Source organism: Cotesia typhae, unplaced genomic scaffold, assembly GCF_013202065.1.
Source record: "Cotesia typhae breed Kobodo isofemale line unplaced genomic scaffold, CoteBio_Ctyphae contig_26, whole genome shotgun sequence".
Classification (NCBI taxonomy): Eukaryota; Metazoa; Arthropoda; class Insecta; order Hymenoptera; family Braconidae; genus Cotesia; species Cotesia typhae.
Genome location: NW_027423732.1, coordinates 4,099,230 through 4,123,570, shown reverse-complemented (window position 1 = coordinate 4,123,570; position 24,341 = coordinate 4,099,230). Strand labels below are relative to the sequence as shown.

At 33.0% G+C, this 24,341-nt stretch overlaps 1 protein-coding gene and 1 long non-coding RNA gene across 2 annotated transcripts; one reads left to right on the top strand and one right to left on the bottom strand.

The window, feature by feature from the left end:
* Positions 1–486: 486 nt before the first annotated feature.
* Positions 487–984, bottom strand: LOC141525495 (uncharacterized). The gene has a single exon (XM_074240009.1). It carries the CDS (start codon positions 982–984, stop codon positions 487–489), a length of 498 nt encoding a protein of 165 aa, XP_074096110.1.
* Positions 985–1,485: 501 nt separating this feature from the next.
* LOC141525308 (uncharacterized) lies at positions 1,486–4,035 on the top strand. The gene is made up of 2 exons (XR_012478836.1): positions 1,486–3,813; positions 3,955–4,035. It is a non-coding gene; the product is annotated as an uncharacterized LOC141525308 (long non-coding RNA).
* The last annotated feature ends 20,306 nt before the right edge of the window (positions 4,036–24,341 follow it).

The following is a 24,341-nucleotide window of genomic DNA, read 5'->3' as shown; positions in this document are numbered from 1 at the left end:
TTTGTGGGTCTGAGAGCTAAACTGTATGCTTTCGAAATATTTAATCCTGCTGAAGAAAAAGATAAAATTAAAAAAGCAGCAAAAGGTGTCAAAGGTTCATCTTTGACAACCATTACATTCAATGATTTCAAAGAATGTCTGAATAGCCATGTTAATTTATTGCATGAGCAATATTTAATTAAAAATAAAAATCATGAAGTATGTACTACAATTCAGAAAAAATTAATTTTAAGCTGGTGAGACGATAAACGCCAGTTATTAAAAAATAGTACTGACACTTTACCATGGGGATTTAATGTATCTGTTAATGAATTAATGAAGATAGAAAATCCTCAAGACAAAATTAAGAAAATAAAATTAAAAAAAAGAAAATTAATGTAAATAATTGTGAATCTAATTCAAGGTTTATTAATAAAGTATAAAAATTTATGTTTTAAAATTTTTTTATTTTAATTCAATGTATCAGACCTTCCATCTATAATTTATTTACATATGAGTTTCATCAATCCAGCTATTGTGTTTACTATCAAAGCTCAACCATTTCACATACAATTTATTTCCACGTTTTTTTAACACTTTCTCAACAAGGAAAATGTCTGAGTACTTGGCTTTGCTGAGTTCTTCGTTGTAAAATCCACCTTTAATTGGTATACCAATCCAGTCTTCCAGCTCATATGTTACCGGATCCGTATTTCGCACTTTTGTAACTGTGAATAGTTCCGTTGTCCAGTTTGGTGTATAACCTTTCTCAAATATATGCTTGTACCTGCTTATGCGAACTACATCTCCAACTTTAAATCTATTTTTTTTCCTCTTTGATGATTGAGATTTCATTGGTATATAAATATTTTCCAGCAATGACCGTTCCTGAGTCTTAGTTACACCAATAGGTTTCATTTTTATTGTGCGATGTTTAGCATTATTGTAAGTATTTACCAACTCAGCAAGCATATCAATCCATTTGTAACTTCCACGAGCTGACATTCTCGCCACATTTTAGTTTTTAAAGTTCGATTAAATCTCTCAACTATACTCGCTTTCATGTTTGAATATGTTGAATATAAATTGATGTCGTGACCTTTCATGAGCTTTTTAAATTCTGTATTGTAAAACTCTTTACCCTGATCAACATGTAAATTTTTGGGGACTCGCCCCTGCTCAAGCACAGACTTCATAGCACTGGTGACTTCAACACCTGTCTTCCTTTTGATTGGAACTGCCCAGGCACACTTTGAAAATATATCTATAATTGTTAATAAATACTTATATCCTTTATTCACTCTCGCATATGGGATCATCTCCACTAAGTCAGCTTGCCAAGTTTCATCAATTCCACGAATATCAAAATGACGATGTGGATAATTTCTTCGAGCTGGCTTATGAAGTTCATGTGCTATTACTGATTTTTTCTCCTTCATTGATTATAGCTTCCAGTTTCTTCATTCGTTGAGTATTCTCAGTAATTAATTCTTTTTTATGTTTCTGTTGTGACAGGGAATTTGAATTCCCGCGCGGGGCTTGTGTCGCTGTTATCTTGTCGCGGTGAGTAGGGACTACGCTGTACCTTCTGAGCGTGAGTAGCTAGTTGTAAGATTCGTCACCGGGTCGTACGGGTCGCTAAGTCCCCACCGCTGTCCCCCAGAAAATCTAAGCGGAAACGAGATAATGGGATAATTCGAGAACCTGAGAGAGAGGTTATAAAAGAGCCGGCGAAGACCAAAACAGCACCTTTTGGCGGACGAGACTTGTGAGTGTACAGTGCCCAGTGACTACTAAACTTACTATCAAACTTTTCGTAAGTAAAAATTTGCTCGAGGCTTCACGAAAGAGGAATGAAGCGAGCCGTTATATTCTAATTCTTTATTAAAACTTCATTCCGTCAGGCCGTTAGGCTGACGAATTTGTATTTGATCCGTTATTTATTTATCGGCTTTTACAGAGATAATTTGTACGAGAGAAAATTGAGATCGAGGAGACGAGGAAAGGAATTTACGGACTCGAGAAGCTGAAAGAAGTTGCTGTTCGCAAAATTTTATTTACTCTGGGACAACTCCATCGTTGACAGATATAATTGGAACTTCAGGTAAACTGGTTATTCAGGCCATTCTAATCGTCATGAGGCCGAATTAACCAATCTAAGTTTTATTGAGAATAAAATAAGCGTTTCGAGTAGTCTTTACATAATTAGCAAATTCCAATCGAGTTAAGTTTGTAACAGGGTAAAATTACCCTTAATCGATAAGTCAACGAATATCGATAATTATTCGACATAGCACTGGCGCGTCTCGATCTTCGGGCCTAAAGGGAAAATAGGAGGGGGTGAGTTTGGGTTAAAATAGGTGAGCCGTGCAGTGGAACAGGGAGAAGTAGTGTGACCGCCAAACTGAGTACCACGGAAATCAAAAAGGACCGTTCCCGAGAGTAGTGACGAGACGAAGGAAGCCAACTACAACCAGGACTTCATCCTCAACGAGTGAGCTAGATCATCGTTTTGTTCGTCAAGGTGTCAATTATTGCTCTGTGGGAAGGAAGTGGACCGCGGTTTATCCAATACCCAGTTACTTCTCCTAGACGAGTAGAACGCTAGTGATAATGGTTTATATCAAGAATTAATTATTAAGAATTCTAATTTGAGAATTAATTATCGAGGATAATATAGAGTGGAAAATTACGGAGAATATTATATTATAAGATTATTCCATCAAGTGTGAATTTAATAATTATGGGATTAAGTCCGTGAATTAATTAAATTAATTTTGCTGACATTTGATAATTATCGGCGTGGATATTAAGTCCAAGTAATTAGTTAATTGAGTCAAAAATCGTCACAGTAAAAGCTTAGTCAGAATTAGTTAATTAAACTTGTGTTAATAATTTAGAAGTGATTGTAAGATTTATATTGTGATTAATTTATTTAACAAAAGCTAGTTCAAGGTATTAAGCCTCTCGTTCGAAATAATGACTTAAGAATTTTAAGCTGTTTTAATATTTTAATAGAATTAAAATTAACAATTGGAATTTGAGAATTGTCGTAGTTAGTTAGAAATACATTGTTAATTGAAAATTATCGTTTTATCAAATTACTAATGATTGAATAATTGATCTAAAATATTTAATTAGAATTAGTTACAGTCAATTTTATTACAGTAAAATTTATAAAGTAAAGTCAAGTTAGTAGTGTGAGTGTGAGACAAGTGTGGGTTATGTGTGAGTTGCAGAGTGATTAGGTCTATGTTTCGTCGCTGGACCGTTACTGCTGTAGCTGGTGTGGGTTATGAGAGTGTGCTGCAGAACATCTAGGTCTATGTTTCGTCGCTGGGCTGTTGTTCTGTAGTAAAGTGTGTATAAGCTGCAGGAGTATCTAGGTCTATGTTTAGTCGCTGGGCTGTTACTCCTGTGAGCCGAGTTAACGATCCTACTATATGATTCGTCTCTGTGCGGGTGACAGTAGTTAGAAATCGGGTAGACGCCGAAAGGGGCCCGTCACGTGTAGACGCCGGGAGGGGCACGTGTTAGAAATCGACGGGTAGACGCCGAAAGGGGCTCGTCGAGAATAAGTTAGAAATTGACGGGTAGACGCCGAAAGGGGCTCGTCGAGAATAAGTTAGAAATTGACGGGTAGACGCCGAGAGGGGCTCGTCGAGAATAAGTTAGAAATTGACGGGTAGACGCCGAAAGGGGCTCGTCGAGAATAAGTTAGAAATCGACGGGTAGACGCCGGAAAGGGGCTCGTCGAGAATAAGATATTGTAAAGTGTGGAGTTAGTTTTGGTCGTCCGGTGGACGTTAAATTTTAAGTTTAGTTCTAAGACAGGTGTGGGAGACCGTTTGTTCGAAAAAGCCCAATTAGTTCTAAAACAGGTGTGGGAGACCGTTTGTTCGAAAAAGCCCAATTAGTTCTAAGACAGGTGTGGGAGACCGTTTGTTCGAAAAAGCCCAATTAGTTCTAAGACAGGTGTGGGAGACCGTTTGTTCGAAAAAGCCCGTCTAGTCATCGTATCGTCAAATTGGAGGTTCGTTTGTAAATATCGTTTATTTCGCAGTTGTTCTCCGCTTCGTTAGATTATAAGTGTGTGTGTGAGCGCTAAAAATTGTTAAGTTTAGTAAATTTTTATTGTTAATAAAACTGATCAGATTGTTAATTAAATTTTTATTATTTAACAGCACCTTCCTCCACTCTCTCTACCCTAAGATAAGTTTTCTCAGCTCTGGACCGGTTCCAGGAACCGTGATTAATAATCCTGGTGGCGCCCTGATAATTTTTATTGTTGTTAGTTTTGTTTAGTTAAATTAAAAATTGATTAGGGGCCAACCTGAGCAGGTAAAACTGTTACAAGTTCGTCAAGGTCATTTAGTAATTAAGACAATAGAACTAAAGCATTTATTAAGTAACTGCAAATGAGAAATTAATTAAATTCAATTCGGTCTTTTGTTTATAATTTTCAAAAAATTATTTAAAAATTAGTTCAGAGAATTTGATAATAAATTTGAATAAGTACGTAGTTTAGGATAAAGGTCATTTATAGTCAGGTGTTAAATTTTTGGCAATTGTGGAAGGAAAAATTTAGGCCGGTTGGCTAAATTTAATGAAGCAATTTTAATTATTGTGTTTGAGGAAATTTGGGAATTAGGAAATTATTAAAGAAAAAATTGTCAGAAGATATTTAGTGAAATTTGGTGAAATTTAGTTGAAGAATTTTGGTTGAGAAATTTGGAAAAGTAATTCTGTAGATTCTGTCATTAGGATTGTATTGAAATGAATAAATTAGGAAAATCGACAAGTGATAAATATTGGGAATTTGAAAATTTTGTATTAAGAATTGTAGGGAAAATTTGATTGTTATTTGGAATTAAAATTCGAAGAATTTAGAAGCAATAAAAGTTAGAGAGATTGAGTTAGCGTCCGGTGGACGATGTAATAGATAAGTAAGGAAAAATGACAGAATAAGGAATTCGTCAGGTTGACGTGGAATTAGGTTTAATTGAGAATCCGTCAGGTTGACGTGAAAATTGAGAATTTTGATATGCCGTCAGGTTGACGAGGGGAAAAATTAGATTTTAAGGTATTCTGTCAGAGTGACGAGGTTGAATAAATTGGTTATTTAGTTGTAAGAAAAATTGGCAAGGGCCAGCGTAGGTGAGAGGTTCTCACGATTAAGTTAGTTTAAGTTGTAGAAATAATTGGCAAGGGCCAACGTAGGTGAGAGGTTCTCACAATTAAGTTAGTATTAAGGAAATTGTTAAGTTTGTAGAGTTGGTTGAATAAATCAGTTAAATTTTTATAAATAAATTTTCTCAGTTTTATTTACAGCCTTTCTCGGACTTCTCACGACCCTGTCTTTTCCCTCTCATGCTTTCCCGGTTTCTAGGACACCGTGTCTAAAATCCCAGTGGCGCCCTTTCTTAAGAGGAAAGGGGTAGCTAACTGGACCTGGGTTAAACCCCCCGGTTACACTGTCGTTTTATTATCACTTTTAATTTTTCATTTTCTGTTTTTAATAAATTAAATGAAGTCTCTAACATTACCACTTGGGAGTGCAAATGTGAAATGACTTCTGATTGTTCTGTCATGAAACTGTTATACATTACAGACAGTTCTTTTTTTACAAATTGTACAGTTGCTGCATCATTAACACTTATAGGATTATCAACATTACACAGTCTCTTATTCTCTATATCATATTGTCCATCAATAGTTATTTTGAAACCTTGTCCACGTGGTCCTGGTGGTCCGCTGACTCCAACACCAATTTTCAACGATCGTCCAAATATATCAATGCTCATTGTTCTGTTTACTTTGACTGATAACCAGTGAATAATAAAATATTTTATAAACTTATAACAGGGTAAATTACTCTAAATCGATAAGTCGCCAGAGATCGATAATTAGTCGACTCAGCACTGGCGCGCCCCGATCTTCGGGGTCTTCCGTTTAGTAATTAAGAGGGGGTGGAATGGGTAAGTGCTCGGGAGTCGGAGAGTGACAAAATCAGAAGAGGTTTGATAGTCAGCCGCACCGGTCACTACTCAACGAAAGAGCAGGTAATTATTTTTTTTGCACGTGAATTTTCGGAACGCTGCGATGATTTTTTTTAAGATTGTCTTTCCAATCTTTTAGACAAAATTTCTAACTTTGGTTCTGTTACAGGAAAAACTGAACTTAGAGTGAGGACAATTCCCCGGAGTGAAAAAGAATCTAACAACCGGTACCTGGAGGACTCACCACGGTAGACAGACATCGTGGACGTAGTAAGACAATTACCCAGGTACATTATTTCATTCCGTGGGTGGAAGATAGACCGCGGTTTGTACTCGGTCTATCATTCCTCTTCCTTTCTTTTTTTTTATTCAATAAATAGATCGTAGAACATTTGCTAGTTTTTGGATTGAGTGATTTTCATGGGGGTTTATACCCGGGGATCGCTCGATCGACCTTGCGGGGGAAATTTTTAATATCTAAAAGTTTTCAATCAATTAACTAACATCTAAGAAAATTCATTAAATTAATTTTTCAATAATTAACTGAGTAAAATTGATTGATTTTTGTCATTGAGAAAACTAGACAAATTTTTATTCGTGAAATTTTGGTCAAGCGTCAGTCTTTGTGTCGCATAAATTCCGATACCCAAGGTCAAGCAAAGACTTGACTAGCGAATGTTCTAGCAATTGAAATTGACTATTTCGACTCGTGTCGAATTTTTATAATTGATAATTGATCAGAAAATTGTTGACAATATTTTATATTAAGAATTAATTACTAAGATTATTATATTTAGAATTTATTATTGAAAATAAGACAGATCGGAAAATTTTTAAGTATTAATTGTGAAGAATATTATAGTAAGAATTTATTATTGAAAAACAATACCGATCAAGGAAAATTTATTAAGAAAATTATATTAGGAAATTTTTATCGAAATGATCATATTATAAAACTATTTTAACAAGTATAAATTTAAGTAAATTAAGGGGATTAGGTCCGTGAAGGAATTAAATTAAAATTACTGACACTTAATAATTATCGGCGTGGATGTTAAGTCCAAGAAATCAGTTAAGTGAGTTAGAATTGTCATAGTAAAAGTTAATCAGAATTAGTTAATTAAACTTATGTTAATAATTTTGAAGTGAATGAAAGATTTATATTGTGATTAAGTTAATTCAAGGCATTAAGCCTCTGGTTCTATAGAGATTAGTTCAAAGCTATTTAGAGATTGATTGTAAATTGAAAATTGTCGTTAAAAAAAAAATTGACCAATGATTGAATGATTGAATATTGTAATTAAATTAAATTCATTCATTCTATTAATATTGTAAAATCAATTAAGCGAAGTGTGGGTTATGTGTGTGAAGAATTGTATGGGTTATGCGTGATAGAGAGTGTTAATAGTGTTAAGTGCGGTAGTCCTGTGGACTTAATTTTAAGTTATAAAGTGTATAAAGTTAGTTAGTTTTGGTCGTCCGGTGGACGTTTAATTTTAAGTTTAGTTCTAAGACAGGTGTGGGAGACCGTTTGTTCGAAAAAGCCCGTCTAGTCATCGTATCGTCATTGGAAGGTTCGTTTGTAAATATCGTTTATTTCGCAGTTATTCTCCGCTTCGTTAGATTATAAGTGTGTGAGTGAGCGCTTAAATTTGTTAAGTTTGTAAAATTTTTATTGTTAATAAATACCGGTATATTGTTAATTAAATTTTTATTATTCAATAGCACCTTCCTCCACTCTCTCTACCCTAAGATAAGTTTTCTCAGCTCTGGACCGGTTCCAGGAACCGTGATTAATAATCCTGGTGGCGCCCTGATAATTTTTATTGTTGTTAGTTTTGTTTAGTTATTTATAAAATTGATTAGGGGCTAACCTGAGCAGGTAAAACTGTTACAAACTGTTGCTAATATATAACTCCAGCCTCCCTCAACTCTTCAATAATTGAAATAATTTAATTGGTGTGGCTTGAATCACCAGCAGCTTGAGATGCCATAAGCAAATGTAGTCTGTCAACCAATTCATTTGGATCATCCCAGTAAACATAATCCATGTGTGCCTTTCGTTTTTTTGCTATCATAAATTTTGGTAATCCTTCACCAGTATATTTAGCAAGATAATCAGCAATATATTTCTCATACTTTTGAGAATAATCTCGATAAATACCATTGTCTGATTTATAATTTTTTTTGTGCATATTTGTAAACTCCATAATTTCAAAATATTTTTGTAAATCATCTTGAGTGATCAGTGAATCTTGTGGTGATTTTTGGAATACTAACTCCAATAAACCTTCAGTTGTTGGATAGGTATTATCCTTTATATGAATAGTATTACCAATAAATTTTACAGCTGAATCACCTATATATAATTCATGGTTTTTTTTACGCACACCATATCTTAAATCAATCGTACGATGCTTTTTATTTAAATTATTCAAGTATTTGGTCAATAAATTCGGTTTAGTTGGAGTACTTGTATTTACAGGAGATATTTGCATTTCATCAATTTTACTGTTAGCTGTGTCATCATCTGTTATTAAACTATCATACTTAGTTATTTCATCATTTTGGGTTTTTTCAACCAATGCAAGTTCATTTTCTTCTTTGATTTTATTTTCAGTTTCTTCTTGCTTAAATTATTTCTGTGATGATTCAATTAGGCTTTGCAGTGGTGTTACTACGGGCTTAAATAGTTCATCCAGATTTTTTTTGGGCGGTATCTTTCCCCATTTTCAACAATTTATGCTTTTGTCTAATAGCATCACTAACCTGAGATATTTGACGTAAAATATCTTTTCGCTCTGTAATTTCTTCCGGTTTCATGTTGGTGCACTGATACTCACAGCATCTATGACTATAATTAATTGAATGTTGGTCAATTTGTACTGATAAAACAGTCAAAACCTTTTCTATATGTTCCACTATTCAACTCACTGTCTTTATCAATGACTACAAAGCCATACTTCCCATCATTCCAGCAAACTGAACACAAATCTTTAAATAAATTGTATGACATATCTGTATTTACATGATCATCGTATACATGCTTTAAATTCATTTCATCTTGACGAAATAATGCCAGAAAATTAACATTGTCTCGAATTAAATGTTTTGGTATACGTGTATAAGTTTGGCAAAGATAAAAACTGTCTACACCTTTGTGTCGACCCATACAGAAGTAATCTCTGATGTGATCTTATTTTTCACATGCAACATCATCAAATATCATCAATGAATTAGGCTTTACATCATCAGGTGTCACTACCGCTTCATGTTCATCAAATGTATAAAATCCAATATCTTTAATAGGTTTTAACAAAGATGCTAGAAATTAGTATTTCGGTTGGTTCAGAGACTTCGAATAAAGATAGATATTGTCAAACTCAAACCGTTTGGATGTGTAATGAGAGACAACAGAGCGTTCGTCTTTCCACAATTTGATGGTCCGCAAAACACTGCGCGTACACTATTTGGTAATAACGAACCGTGTCTTTTAATTTTTTTTTGTTCCTGTACCAAGAACAATTTGATCAAAATTGATCACAGGCAACTTATTTTTCTGTTTTTTGAAGTTCATGTCTCAAAGTTGCAGTATCGACTTCACTAATCAGGTATAAATACCAGCTTTTATAAAATTGTTGGACCAGTTGTGATGGTATCGTTATGAAGAGTAAATGTGGTAAGGGCTTCATAAATAATCTTATCAACAAATTACCAGTTGAACTTCATATCCCAGGTTATCAGTATTGTGGACCTGGTACAAAGCTAGCGAAACGATTAGTTCGTGGAGATCCTGGAATTAATCCTTTAGACGCTGCGTGTAAAGAGCACGATATTGCCTACTCTACCAATCGAGATAATTTAGAAGTTCGCCACGAGGCTGATAAAGTATTAGCCGAAAAAGCCTGGCAAAGATTTAAAGCAGCAGACTCTGGTATTGGAAAAAAAGCTGCTGCATGGACTGTTAATAAAATAATTAATGTCAAGAGACGATTTGGAATGGGGCTGAAAAAATCCAGTGTGATGTTCTGGCAAAAATTTGAACTGTAAACCGATAATTTATTGTAAAATTATTAAATGATTTTCTCAGAATTACATTCCAAAGGAGATTCGTTGCTTCGTTGCTGAATTGGCAACGCGGCAACGGAAATTTTAGACGATAAGAAGTCATCGCGGCCCGCGAAACGTTAATGTACCTACGTCAGCATGGGATCCGGGCCTCGACGACGTTCCCGAGATGTAACCTGAGCCCAACAATGGCTGCTACTGATCATTTGTGTAATTAAATAATTAACTAAGTCAGTCGACCGGGAGAGCTCTTCGAGCTCGGACCTTGTCCACCGGCTTCTATCTAACCTTTTTATTATCATTAAAATTTTATGTTACAATGTTAATCTTGACTAATTACTTCTAATACGGGCGAGCACTTCTTAGCGTTTCACCCTATTTCCTAATATTTCTATAGGGGTGAGCGCTTACTAGCTGTTCCACCCTGTTTCCATCAGTAAAAATTAATAATAATCTTATAAATAAAAATCATGGTACGAGACATTATCTGTGCGGTCCACCGGGGATCTATAGATCAGCTAACGCGGCCGGCCTGGAAATAATTATTGAAGTTCGGAAAATCCAGAACGTAACACCAGTAAAAGGACAAAAGTTAGTAAAAAACGTAGCAAAAAAAGAAAAATGAGCCAAAAACCTCAAGTAGCGCTAACAAAAGTTGTAACAGCGGCTAAAAAGTCTATGACAGCAGGTGGAGATCGTATAAAATCAGCGCTCAAAGGAGCTCGTGAAGCGGTGAAAAAATCGGGCGGTAAGAAAAATGAAAAAGTGCCTCGTATTTTACCAATCCCATCAAAAATAGGAGGAGTACTTCCATTTTTGATTCCAATTTTTGCGGGGCTCTCTGCTATTGGGTCTCTCGCTGGTGGGGCCGCAGGAATTGCAAAAAGTATAAATGATGCAAATGCTGCTAAAAAACAATTGGAAGAAGCCACACGTCATAACATGAAGATAGAAGAGATAGTCATGGGTAAAGGCTTATATTTAAGACCATACAGACGTGGTATGGGATTATATTTAAGACCGTATCCTGCAGGCAAAGGATGCAAGAAGATGACAAAAAACAAGTAGAGCTACCACATCGAGCATTAACAAATGTCGATATACTGAAATATGCTAAGGTTTTGAAAATTCCAAATTTCCGTGGAGTTTTTATGAGAACTGACTTACCAAAATCTGGACCTAGAAACAATGAATTAGCAATTATCAATCTAGATGATAAAGATGGACCAGGTACTCATTGGGTGGCATACAAAAAAATTGGTAATAATGTAATTTATTTTGACAGTTTTGGTAATTTACAGCCACCCCAAGACCTTATGGATTATCTCGATGTTGGTAGCGTAAAATATAATCATGAAAGATATCAAAATTTTGATTCAATTATATGTGGGCATTTATGCCTTAAATTTTTAGTTGGACAATATAAATTAAAGTGACTTACTGTTCAACTTATCAGACATGGCTGAGTCATTTACGTTAACACTGACTGGATCATCCTCAGTGCTGGAAGCTAACTATTTTCCACCGATTGAATTATCACCAGCTAAAAATTATGTGTTGGTATTTGTAGAGTTACTGACATTTAATTCGATACCTAATATAGATGTTGGTGCTAATAAATTTTATGTGTCTTATTCAGAGGACAACGTTGGAGATAATAAAAATAATATTACTAGTGAAAAAGTAAATAGTAAAAAAACAAAAAAGTCGAAAAGAAATGTTGCAATAATTACAAAAAATGGTGATAGTATAAATTCTGTTCTAAATAATGAAGTGACATTTCCAACAAATAATTCTAAGGAATTCATGGAAATCACAACGAATGATAAGAATACAATCTCTGTTGATAATAAAGTTCTAACTATACCAACAGGTAGTTATGAAATTACAGATATTGAATGTTACATACGAAAATCATTACCGAAAATCAGTATCAGTATTAAAGCCAATAACAATGAATTGAAAAGTGAGATTAAATGTGATCAGTTTATTGACTTTAGACCTAAAGATTCTATTGGCCAACTATTGGGTTTCACAAACCGTCTCCTTGAACCTCACAAAACTCATTCATCAGATCTGCCTGTAACCATATTGAAACTCAACGCTCTAAGAATTGAATGTAATATCACATCAGGTGCATATATAAATGAATACAAAGTTCACACAATTCATAAATTTTTTCCAGGTGTTCCACCAGGATTTAAGATTGTTGAAATACCAACACATGTCATTTACCTTCCAGTCGTCGCAAACGCTATACACAATGTGAGACTTCGAATAGTTGATCAGGACGGAAAATTAGTGAACTTTAGAGGTAAAATTATTACTATCAGATTACATGTGAAAACTACTTAATAATGGGTATAGTTTTTGATACAAAAATTGGTTCTGGGTATAAAAACAAACCAACATGGGTGAAAAATATCAGTCGACGAGTACCTGACAGAGTATTAACACGTCAGAACGCAGAATTCCTCAAGAATCTCGGATTAAAATTACGTGAAAAATTCATAAAATAAAAATAAACTTCTGTTGTCTTGAGTGTATAATACCTCGACGAAAGTAAATTATTCGTGAGTAATGTCGAACAATCCAGTTTGTGACAGTTTAAATAAATATTTAGAAAGTGAACAACGTAAATACGGTAGAGATTTTTGTAAGGATAGTTGCAACGAAAAATCTGAAAAAATTAAGGGATCTTCAAAATACAACGGTCCAGAAAAAGGTGACAAAACGGTACAATAGGAGACAGGCGCTCGAGACGATAATGGCAGATATCTTAAATAGTCAACAACCAATAATTTTTGATGAGTCAATTGCTCATTATGAGTCACATGCCCATCAGCCATATGCTTCATCAACACTGAATAATAATGATGAAGTTCGTATTACCATTCAAAATCAGAATTTGTACATACTTCCGAGCAAAAGTACACTACATGTTCTTGGTAAATTTACAAAAGACGACAACACCGCTGTTGCTGCTACTACAAAGCTTATCAACATGAGCATCGTCACATGATTAAAGAATTCCGTTTATTGATGAATGGTGTTGAAATTGATCGAAATACCAATGTTGGTATCACCAGTACGATGAAAGGATACTTGTCTTTGAGTCCAAATCAATTAAGCAGTTTAGAAAATGCCGGCTGGTATACAAATGATGGAGCTGAAGTCACCAATGAAGAAGGATACTTTGATTTATCCATTCCACTGAATATATTGTGCGGTTTCGCAGAAGATTATTTAAAAATTCTAATGAATGTTCAGCTTGAAATCATTCTTACAATAGCTAATACTGATATAAATGCTTATATACAAATGAACGCAGCAGCAGAAAAAGTAAAAGTTACTCTTCAAAAAATTGAATGGATTATGCCATACATAACACCATCAGACAAAGAAAAAATCCAAACATTGAATTATATTACTGGCGATCCAGCTATTCCAATAAGTTTCAGAACTTGGGAATTATATGAATATCCATTGTTACCTGCAACTTCAAATCAAATTTGGGCTGTCAAAACCTCAACACAGCTAGAGAAGCCACGTTGTGTGATTCTTGGATTCCAAACAGCAAGAAAGAATGATGCTAAAAAGAATTCCAGTAAATTTGATCATTGCCAGATTCGAAACATCAAGCTATTTTTGAATTCTCAAAGCTATCCTTATGGGGACTTAAATCTAAATATAAATAACAACCAGTATGCTTTGTTATATGATATGTACTCGAACTTTCAAACGTCATAGTACAATAAAGAAGCAGAACCGATATTGACTAAGAAAAAATTCTTAGAAGAAGCACCACTTTGTGTCATCGACTGCTCTAAGCAAAACGAGGCTATAAAATCTGGACCAGTAGATATTAGATTGGAATTTGAATCATTAGCTCCATTTCCAGCCAATACAACTGCGTATTGTCTAATTATTCACGATCGTATTGTTGAATATAAGCAACACTGTGAGAAAATTAATGTAAAACAAAACAATGACTGTTAGATTCAATTTGACACCGACTATGCATTACATCCATGTTTGGGCTTCAGCATATCAACTTGCAAGACAAGGAGAATGGGAAAGAGCAGCTAGAGATAGAGAGAGATTCAGAGAAAGAATTAAACGTACAAGTAAAGTTATAGATCCTGTACTAAGAAAAAAATTATTTCAGCTGAAAATCGAACAATTAAGTAAATTATAGAACCTGTACTAATTAAAAAACTTTTTTTAATAAAAAATAAATAATTTTTTAAAACAATGGTTAAATTATTCATAACTATTAGATATTTCATAAAAAATTATCAAATAACTATAAGATTAAGAAAAAACATAACCTAAAATAAAACATGTAAAAAAATTTTTAAGTCAGATATTTATTTATTAGAATTACAAGTATAACAATCTTTTTGATATGGATACATATAAATTCCTGATATGTCCCAGTCTACGCATCCATCCTTATGATGTTTAACACAAAATTTATAAACCATAATTTTTTCATTATTTTGCAAATCAATTGATAATTTGTGCCAAACATGACAAATTCGATTTTTAGCAAATCTCTATATAAAATGATCATCCAAATAAGCAATGTTAAGTGGGTGCATTTTACGGAGATCAGCCAGTTGATAAAATATTTGTACTGATTTTTCATAAGATGGTTTAACCCTCCAATAGTCCATAAACCAATGCTTGAGTTGTTGTGCATTTTGAAATGCACATGCGAACCTTCCTCTTTTAGAATGAAACTCACGAATCAAACACCTCACTTTTGCGAAATCTTCCACATTGTCAGGTGAATAAAATCTCATGTGTTCAATATCAATGATTGGAACAGCATTATCAATTAGATGTCCCAACTACTTGTATTTTTGAGATGCAAGAACATAAAAATAGCGAGCATTTTGCACCCAAGCCTTGAGTTTTTGTTCGAAAAATTCATAAGGTGATGCACCATAATCCCACAAAATACCATGTTTATTTCCAACTTGATCTTGATTTTCACGCATGATCAATGCATTGATGTATTTTTCAGGTGGACGAAACACATAATGCTCGCAATCGTAGACATTGTAAGTCAAGGATTCATTATGAACTTGTATTACCTATATTTCTTTAACAACAAACACACCATCTGGTATAATGAAACTATTAAAATCAATTATGAATTCCATTGTGCTAGTATTTGAAACTCACAAGAACAATCGGAATAGACTGAACAGAAAGATGTAAAATCATGAGTTAATTATTTGATGATCCCCATTTTACATAACTTAAAACAAGAAAATTAAACCATCAAGATATAAAGAAGGGGTAAGTGATCATACTATACCCAAAAAATTAAGGCGTAATTGTAATTGCAAAATAGTAATAAAGGGCTGAGGCAGAGTCGGCCAGAAATGGTGGAATTACGTCGGCCCGAAATGGTTGACTTACTCCCCCCAACATTGACAGCCGACAAAAAGACAGGCAGCACATTATCGACCGGTAGTAAATTACCAACCGCTAGAAAAACAGATATCTGTCGAAATCGTAAACATCAGTTATCACCCGTCGGTAAATAGTTCGGATCAGAACCCACAGTCTGTTTTACCGAGGGGGCGAAGTCCCCTGTTTATCTACTTGTGTATCCGAAATATCAATAAGTTCTATTTACTCCACACAGATACTCATTAATTGTCACATCTACAAGTTTTGAGTGTATTTTTGCTCTATATAAATACGTATAAGTGGACTAACCATCAAACTGAATCAGTTCATCAACGTGACCATGTGCATGCAAGTGAAAAAATTTCTGTCAAATTTCTGAGTGAATCCTAGTTTTTATTTTTTTGTCGAAAGTTGTTTTTTTCTCCTGACGAATCTAGGTGAGAAGAATTTTTATTATTTGAAATTGGTCACTTGAAAAAAACTTACGTTTTTAAATTTTTTAAATAGTTAAAAAAAATTTTTTTCATTGAGTACTGTATAATTTTTTTACTGATTAATTTTTTGATTTTTAAAGGAAAACTACCCATGGCCCTTCCAAATTTGAATGTGGACTTAATCGTATCACCAGTTGAGTGGGAAATCGAATTGTCAAATTTTGTTTTGATGGACGTTATGAAATTAGCTTTACAGCGTCAATTAATTTTGACCGGTAACTTGAATGGAGCTAAAATAACCATTGCCGACGTCAGTGCAGAATCTGTGATCATTTTGGAAAAGACAGTTTGGTTCAAAGTTGATCGTGACTCATCAACTTTTCCATACATCATCAGTCGACAATTTTTTAGATGGCAAACATCTTCACAACGACCAATAACGTTAACTTTTGAGTAATCCATAGCGTACTAAAATCAACAAATTTTCAATATTTTTTTCAACTAGAGAAATTTGTTCAACTAAATAATATACGTACTAATATAATTATTCTACCACACAATGCAACTCTGAATGTTCAACTTATACAGTTCTGCTCAAATCGTCTGTCTTTATAGGATGATCCCCTCTCAATAAATAAACAAATTCATCAACATTTCTCAGAATTATTTCTATATGCAGTAAGAAATTTGAGATTGCTGGGAGAAAAAGTTTATTAATAATCTTTCCCTGGCGGTTTCATGCTCACGGTAGATTCAAGGTGAGTCTATAGTGAAAACATCGTCGATTCACGGTTGATTAGTAATACGGTCGTTTCACGTTATATTCAGGGTTTTAGTATCGTCAATTCACAGTGGAAAACTGGTGTATTTGTTTCGTTCCGTCACTATCTAAGGATGGTGAGTAAATAGTGACAAAATAATCGTTCCACTGAAGAAAGGTTGTTCCTAATTCATGAAAATAAGACGTTTCGACCGTCGATACACCATGTTTCTACTGCGGGGGAATGAGTATTTCGAGGTCAATGTTTCAGGAAATGATAGTGGTAACGTTGTCAATTGACTACGATTCGACCAGCAATTCACTACGTTTTCACCGTCAATTCACGACGATTCGACAATTTTCTGGCTGTCAATTCACAGTCAATTCACAGGATCGCTTTCCTTTGACTGTGTTTTCCCGTTTGTTTATCTTATGTACAATTAATAAAATAAAGCATGGTATCCTTGAACGCATACAACAAGAAAAATTATACTTAAAGACTCAATTTTCAAAATATAATCTTTATGAAATCTCAAATTCTATAGATATTTTACATTAAATTATATTAATTCAAATATTTTTTAGTGTACAAAAACTTACCAAAAGTAAAACTTACCAAAAGTACGCTCGGGACGAATTCATTACCTTTAAAAATAATCAATTTATATTAGAAAAAAAATAAGTCGTATTATTAATTAGTATGAGATAATTAATTTAAAAAAATTTATTATTTATCATAAATACAAAATATAGAAAAATATTAATTTTTGTAAAATATTCGGAAATCAATAAATTCAATTAATACATAATTATTTATATGATCAAAAAAAAATTATACTCTACGCAACAATACGTTCAGAAAATAGAAAAATTTATCCTCCATCAATCTGTTCCCAACAATTTGCAAGTTTGATTGCATATGTTGCTCCGATGGTTGTTATTTTTATCGTCGGTCTTATTCTAGAGGTTTCTTGAATGAAGTCGGTATGATTTTTATCAACTTCTTGAATAAATTGAGTATCGAATTCATAGCAAGCATGTGAAAAATTCTGAGCAATCAAACCTGAAATCAAATTATCATCTATTTGAAATTGGACAATTTTTTTAAATTCAAAAAAAACTCCATCACGCTCATTGAATGCAATTTTATCACATAGGGGTATCCAATATAATAGGAAGCTTTTGTTGTCGTTAGCAGAATTGTCATATGTAATTTTGCAGCTCTTAAGAAAGCTGCATGCATAGTATCAACGACTACACCTTTGGTGATACTAAACAATGGTAAAGCTGTTAATGCAGAAAATCCTTTTATATCATACCGCTAAATACCTTCTTTAGTCACAAATTTCATGTCCGCTAACAACTCGCAGTCAGTTCTTAATTTGCCATAAGACTGACTAAATGGATAGATGAATTTTCCTCGTGACTTTCACCATTCGCATAACAAAATGTACAGCCAAAGTAACCATTAAAATTTTTTATGCGAACCACTGCTGCACGAGCCGGTGCATCTAAAGTGCAGGTAACAACAATAAATTTTGAAGTTACTTTGATTGTTTCAGAAGGTCTCCACGTTACTCCTTTTGTGTACAATTTTCTCAATTCTGTTGTGAAAGGTCGCAGCAAATTGTTCATCTTGGGATGTTTGTCGTCAACAAATATTGCTGCTAACATTACATATTTTTTGCGCATATGTGGCGGCAATTCATTGAGCTCTACATACACGGGCCAAGCACTCGACCGAGAGGAATTAGATATTTGAGAGCCGTCGGTGTTCATGGTGAAAGAAAAATTATACCATTGCTCCAAAATCTGTCCTTTTGAAGATAGTTTTTTGTATGCTTCACCGGTATAGATGTCTTCTATCGCATAGATGTTTTTTTTTGTCTTGAAAATCGGTATCTTAAGCATTGTTCCATGTTGGGAATTTTCAACAATTGTTTTAATTGTGATTTCAAGCTGATCCTAAAAAATCCTAAATGTTCTTCAGATTTTGTAGGTCCACATTTTTTGCGAAAACATTCGGTTTGTAACATGTCACGATCATTTTTCCGACTTAAGTATGTAGTGCACAACTTACAATAATAGTAGCGTGAAATTATTGAGTTATTGCGGCTTAATGCTCTCCATAACGCTTCTTTAGTTGTTGGTAAACTACTAAATACATGTGATGATTTATTCCACCAAAAAATGTCTAAAACGGCTTCATACGACATACGGTGCTTTATGGATGTAGCAATAACGGACAAAAAGTGATCCTTCATTTTTAAATGTTTTTTCGAAATTAGTGGATATTGGTATTTGGTAGAAAAATTGATAGATAAAAATTCAGCCTCGTCACTTTCATTATCTATATCATTGTTATCGTTGTTATAATTATTATCGGTGTTATCATTATCATCGTTGTTATCATTGTTATCGTTGTAATCATCATTATCGTTATCATTATCAACTTCTATCTCATCAGTAAAAGAAATATTCTGTTCAACGACGTCCAAGAACACAGTTTCATTGCAATGATAATTGTCTTCATCTTCATCATCTTCAGAGCTGTCGGCATCTGTACTTGTATCAGCAGTTTCTTCATCGTCAATGTCTGAAGTGTTGTACCTCAACAAATTATTTGACGTATTAACATTCGCACGATTGATGTCAACATGGTAATAAATAAATGCATTGTTTGATACTGGCTAAAAAAAAAAAAATAAATAACTATTACAGTTTCCAAATAAAATTATGTCGTGTGACAAATGTAAAAAAGCAGTATTACAGCTCTTAAATAGAAATTTTTATCCAAATTTGAATTTTCTAAAATAAATAACACTCGTCAATTTTTAATATTTTTCAAAGATTCAAACTTTTTCGAAAATTTTGATTTTTTTTGTTTTAAGTTTTTTGAGATTTTAACAATTTTGACAACTTACTTTTTATAAAGTAAAAAATGAAAACTAGAAATGCAAGAAATAGCTAAATGGCTGAGGAAAAAATTAAAAACTGACAATTTTTTCTCTACATTATTATTTCAATTTTTAGTAGATTTCATAGAAATCTAACTATTGCATTGGTCCTCATGACGGAACTTTTAAAAAATTTTGCTATATTTCGACTATACACGTCGAGCTGAGTCGAAAAATTCATATGGGTCAAAAGTTTATATATGTATGTATTTATATATATATATATATATATATATATATATATATATATATATATATATATATATATATATATTGTAACAGGGTAAAATTACCCTTAATCGATAAGTCACCGAATATCGATAATTATTCGACATAGCACTGGCGCGTCTCGATCTTCGGGCCTAAAGGGAGAATAGGAGGGGGTGAGTTTGGGTTAAAATAGGTGAGCCGTGCAGTGGAACAGGGAGAAGTAGTGTGACCACCAGACTGAGTGCCACGGAAATCGAAAAGGACCGTTCCCGAGAGTAGTGACGAGACGAAGGAAGCCAACTACAACTAGGACTTCATCCTCAACGAGTGAGTTAGACCATCGTTTTGTTCGTCAAGGTGTCAATTATTGCTCTGTGGAAAGGAAGTGGACCGCGGTTTATCCAACGCCCAGTTACTTCTCCTAATTGTTTATCAATTGGATCGTTGATCGACGAAAATCTTATTCAATAATTAAATCGTAGAACATTTGCTAGTTTTTGGATTTAGTGATTTTCATGGGGGTTTATACCCGAGGATCACTCAGTCGACCTTGCGGGGAAATTTTAATTACCGGAAAAATTATCAATTAATAAATTAACATCCGAAAGTTTCGTTAATTTTATTGTTGTAATTTTTATAACAATTAATTTAGTAAAAATTGATTAATTTTTGTCATTGAAAAAAATCGACAAATTTTTATTCGTGGAATTTTGGTCAACCGTCAGTTTTGTGGCGCAGTAAATTCCAATACCCAAGGTCAAGCAAAAACAGCTAGCGAATGTTCTAGCAATTGAAAATTGAATATTTCGAATTGTGTCGAATTTTTATAATTGATAAAACGATCAGAAAATTGTTGACAATATTTTATATTAAGAATTAATTACTGGGATTGTTATATTTTGAATTTATTATTGAAAATAGGATAGATTGGAAAATTATTAAGAATATTATATTAGGAATTATTTATTGAAAATATTTTATTGTAAAACTAATTATTTTATATCACGTGGAAATTTAGTAATTTTTGGGGATTAAGTCCGTGAAGTAGTCAAATTGAAATTACTGAAACTTGTTAATTATCGGCGTGGACATTAAGTCCTAGAAATTAGTTAATTGAGTCAAAAATTGTCACAGTAAGAGTTTAGTCAGAATTCATTAATTAAACTTGTGTTAATAATTTTGAACGTGATTGAGAATTTTATATTGTGATTTATTTAATTATCAAAAGTTAATTCAAGGTATTAAGACCTTTTGTTTTAAATAGTTATTGTATATTGTTAATACCATGATTATAAGTTACTGAGGAGTTTTAATCCATCTAATATTTTAATAGAATTAAAATTAACAATTGGAATTTGAGAATTGTCGTAGTTAGTTAGAAATTAATTGTTAATTGAAAATTATCGTTTTATTAAATTACTAATGATTGAATAATTTGATTTGGAATATTTAATTGAAATTAGTTACAGTCAATTTTTATTAAAGTAAAATTTATAAAGTAGAGTCAAGTTAGTAGTGTGAGTGTGAGACAAGTGTGGGTTATGTGTGAGTTGCAGAGTATCTAGGTCTATGTTTCGTCGCTGGGCTGTTACTGCTGTAGCTGGTGTGGGTTATGAGAGTGTGCTGCAGAACATCTAGGTCTATGTTTCGTCGCTGGGCTGTTACTCCTGTGAGCCGAGTTAACGACCCTAGTATATGATTCGTCTCTGTGCGGGTGACAGTAGTTAGAAATCGGGTAGACGCCGAAAGGGGCCCGTCACGTGTAGACGCCGAAAGGGGCACGTGTTAGAAATCGACGGGTAGACGCCGAAAGGGGCTCGTCGAGAATAAGTTAGAAATCGACGGGTAGACGCCGAAAGGGGCTCGTCGAGAATAAGGATATTGTTAAGTGTGGTTAGTGTGTGTGTGAATGAAATTTGTTAACTAATTTTAAGCCAACTCTGTTAAGTTTTATTTTTATTGTTAATAAATATCGATCGATCTTGTTAATTAAATTTTTGTTATTTAACAGCAACCTTCCTCCACTCTCTCTACCCTAAGATAGGATTTTCTCAGCTCTGGACCGGTTCCAGGAACCGTGATTAATAATCCTGGTGGCGCCCTGATAATTTTATTGTTGTTAGTTTTGTTAGTAAATTATAAAATTGATTAGGGGCCAACCTGAGCAGGTAAAACTGTTACAATATATATATATATATATATATATATATATATATATATATATATATATATATATATATATATATATATATGGGATATAACGCGGCTTGTCACGACGATAGCGTCGCCAATTTAAAACGGATCTCTACCAAACTCAACACACTTATTCTACAGATAAATACCAAAGTCAACTTCGAAAATGAGCTTAATCGGTCAAGTAATTGAGAAATACCAGGATTTCAAAATTTTGAAAATCATAAAAATTCATATTTCTTCACTTTCTTACTCGAATAACTTTTGAATGGGATAACTTATTGAAATTCTGTAAAATGCATTTGAAAGCTCTTTAAATAAGCTTCAATTTAAATACCATATCATATATGTAGTCTTAAAATTATGTCCTATTCCGCTATGCCAATTATGAAATTTTTAGTAGATTTCATAGAAATTTAAAACGAGAAAATCAAAATTAAATAAAGTCATTTTTTCCACTTAGAGTGCTTTAATTGCTTGTTTTACCTCCATTCTTTTCACCTGCGTGGCATAGGCCTACTGGGGACCCACTACGTAAAAAAATGGGAACGCATTAAAATACACGGTACCTCATAGGTGATGCGGAAATCTGTGTAATGACAGATTTTTTTTTTTTATATCCTAGTAATTTTTTTTTATTGTTACGAAATCTACTTCCATTTCGGCCGCCGAATGGCTTTTTTTAATTTAAAATCGCTTGGCAGAAGAAAAAATTTTTGTACGTTCTTTTAACATTTATCACGCTATACGTTTTTAAATATTCACATGATGTTACTTACTAATTTATCAAAGAAATTTTTGGGAATACGGACTTTTATTCCGAAAGTCGAAAATAATATTTTCAACTTGCGCTTGTTTCGCAAATAAATTGCCGTGCGAGATGTGCCGGGACGTTTACTGACGGACATTATTTACAGTGCATAAAAATTCAATAATTATGGTAGTAACAATTTTTTCATCCACTCTTCTTAACGGGTTCGTAAGTATCTATTTAAAAATAATCGTTTTTTTAGTAACCAATAAAATTAACAAAAATAAAATTTGCTGACATGTACAATTTAATATAAAAAAATTTAGTTCGAACTCAATTATTAAAACATTAAAAGTTATTAGACGTCTGATAATTAAAGTATTGTATAAAATTAAAATATTTTTTGATACTTTTTTCTATGGCAAAACGGAGTGTGAATTAAAGCAATGGATCACTTCTAAGAAAAACTTAACTTGTTAATAATGCTCACCTATAAGTTTTTCAAACTAAACCTTTTCCAATAATACTGTTTGGTTAACGGAATTATTCATCAATACATTGAAAGAAAACTTGTACACTTGCTTAGTTGATGGTATACATTGCGTTTGTTTATATTTAATATTATGGTTAAATCTCCACAAGTAAAGTAAACTTTAACAACAAATATGGCGGCGTATGCAAGCCAGGAGCAATTTGTTAAAATTGGTTGAAATGAAGCATGTGTGCAACTGAAAAAAAAAGTTATGATGCTAGCGCAAAGTTTATGGGCATATTTTTAGCGTAAAAATTTCAAATATTAAAGAAAATAATTTTTTTTTTAAGAAAAGAGGTTTAAAATTCATATGCAATGTTTTTTTTAAAAAAGATAAAAAGTTGCAATTCGATTTTTAAAAAACAAATTTTATTATGTTTTATTTAAATCTTCAATATTTTCTTTTATAACATTTGAAATTTTGACGCTCAACAATTACTCGCGGACGCTTCACACCGGTGTCCTCTGCGCATGTTTAAAAATTATTTTTCTATAAAGGCACTTTGATATCGTTATGCGCTATAACCTATAAATTAAAAAAATGTCTACTGAAATAAAAAATCTTAAGAAGCATATATATATATATATATATATATATATATATATATATATATATATATATATATATATATATATATATATTGTTACGTTATTGTAACGACCGGGGTCTATTTAAAATGAACGTCACTAGCGCCAACGGATTTTTGTAGTTTTAAGCCGATATTTCAAGGCCAAATACCATAGAAAATATAATTTTAAAAATTAAAGAACATTGTTTTGTGAATTAAGTGAGTATTGATGCCGAGTAACGAAGTTTATAGTTTTAGAGTGAATTTAGAGAATTAATGTTACAGTTGAGATTTTGGAATTTTTAAGAGTAGAGTCAGTTTTTAGAGTCAAGTTGTGAAAAATATCAAGGTCAAATCATTTAAGGGTTTTATTGAGTTATTTTGAGTTATTTTGAGGTTTGAGTTTTGGGTTTCGAATTTTGAGTTTTGAGTTTCATTTCGGATTTTGAGTTTTGAGTTTCG

What these genes read in the sequence shown, in the direction of transcription:
- LOC141525495 (XM_074240009.1), bottom strand. Translation starts at nt 984, where the DNA reads ATGTCAGCTCGTGGAAGTTACAAATGGATTGATATGCTTGCTGAGTTG.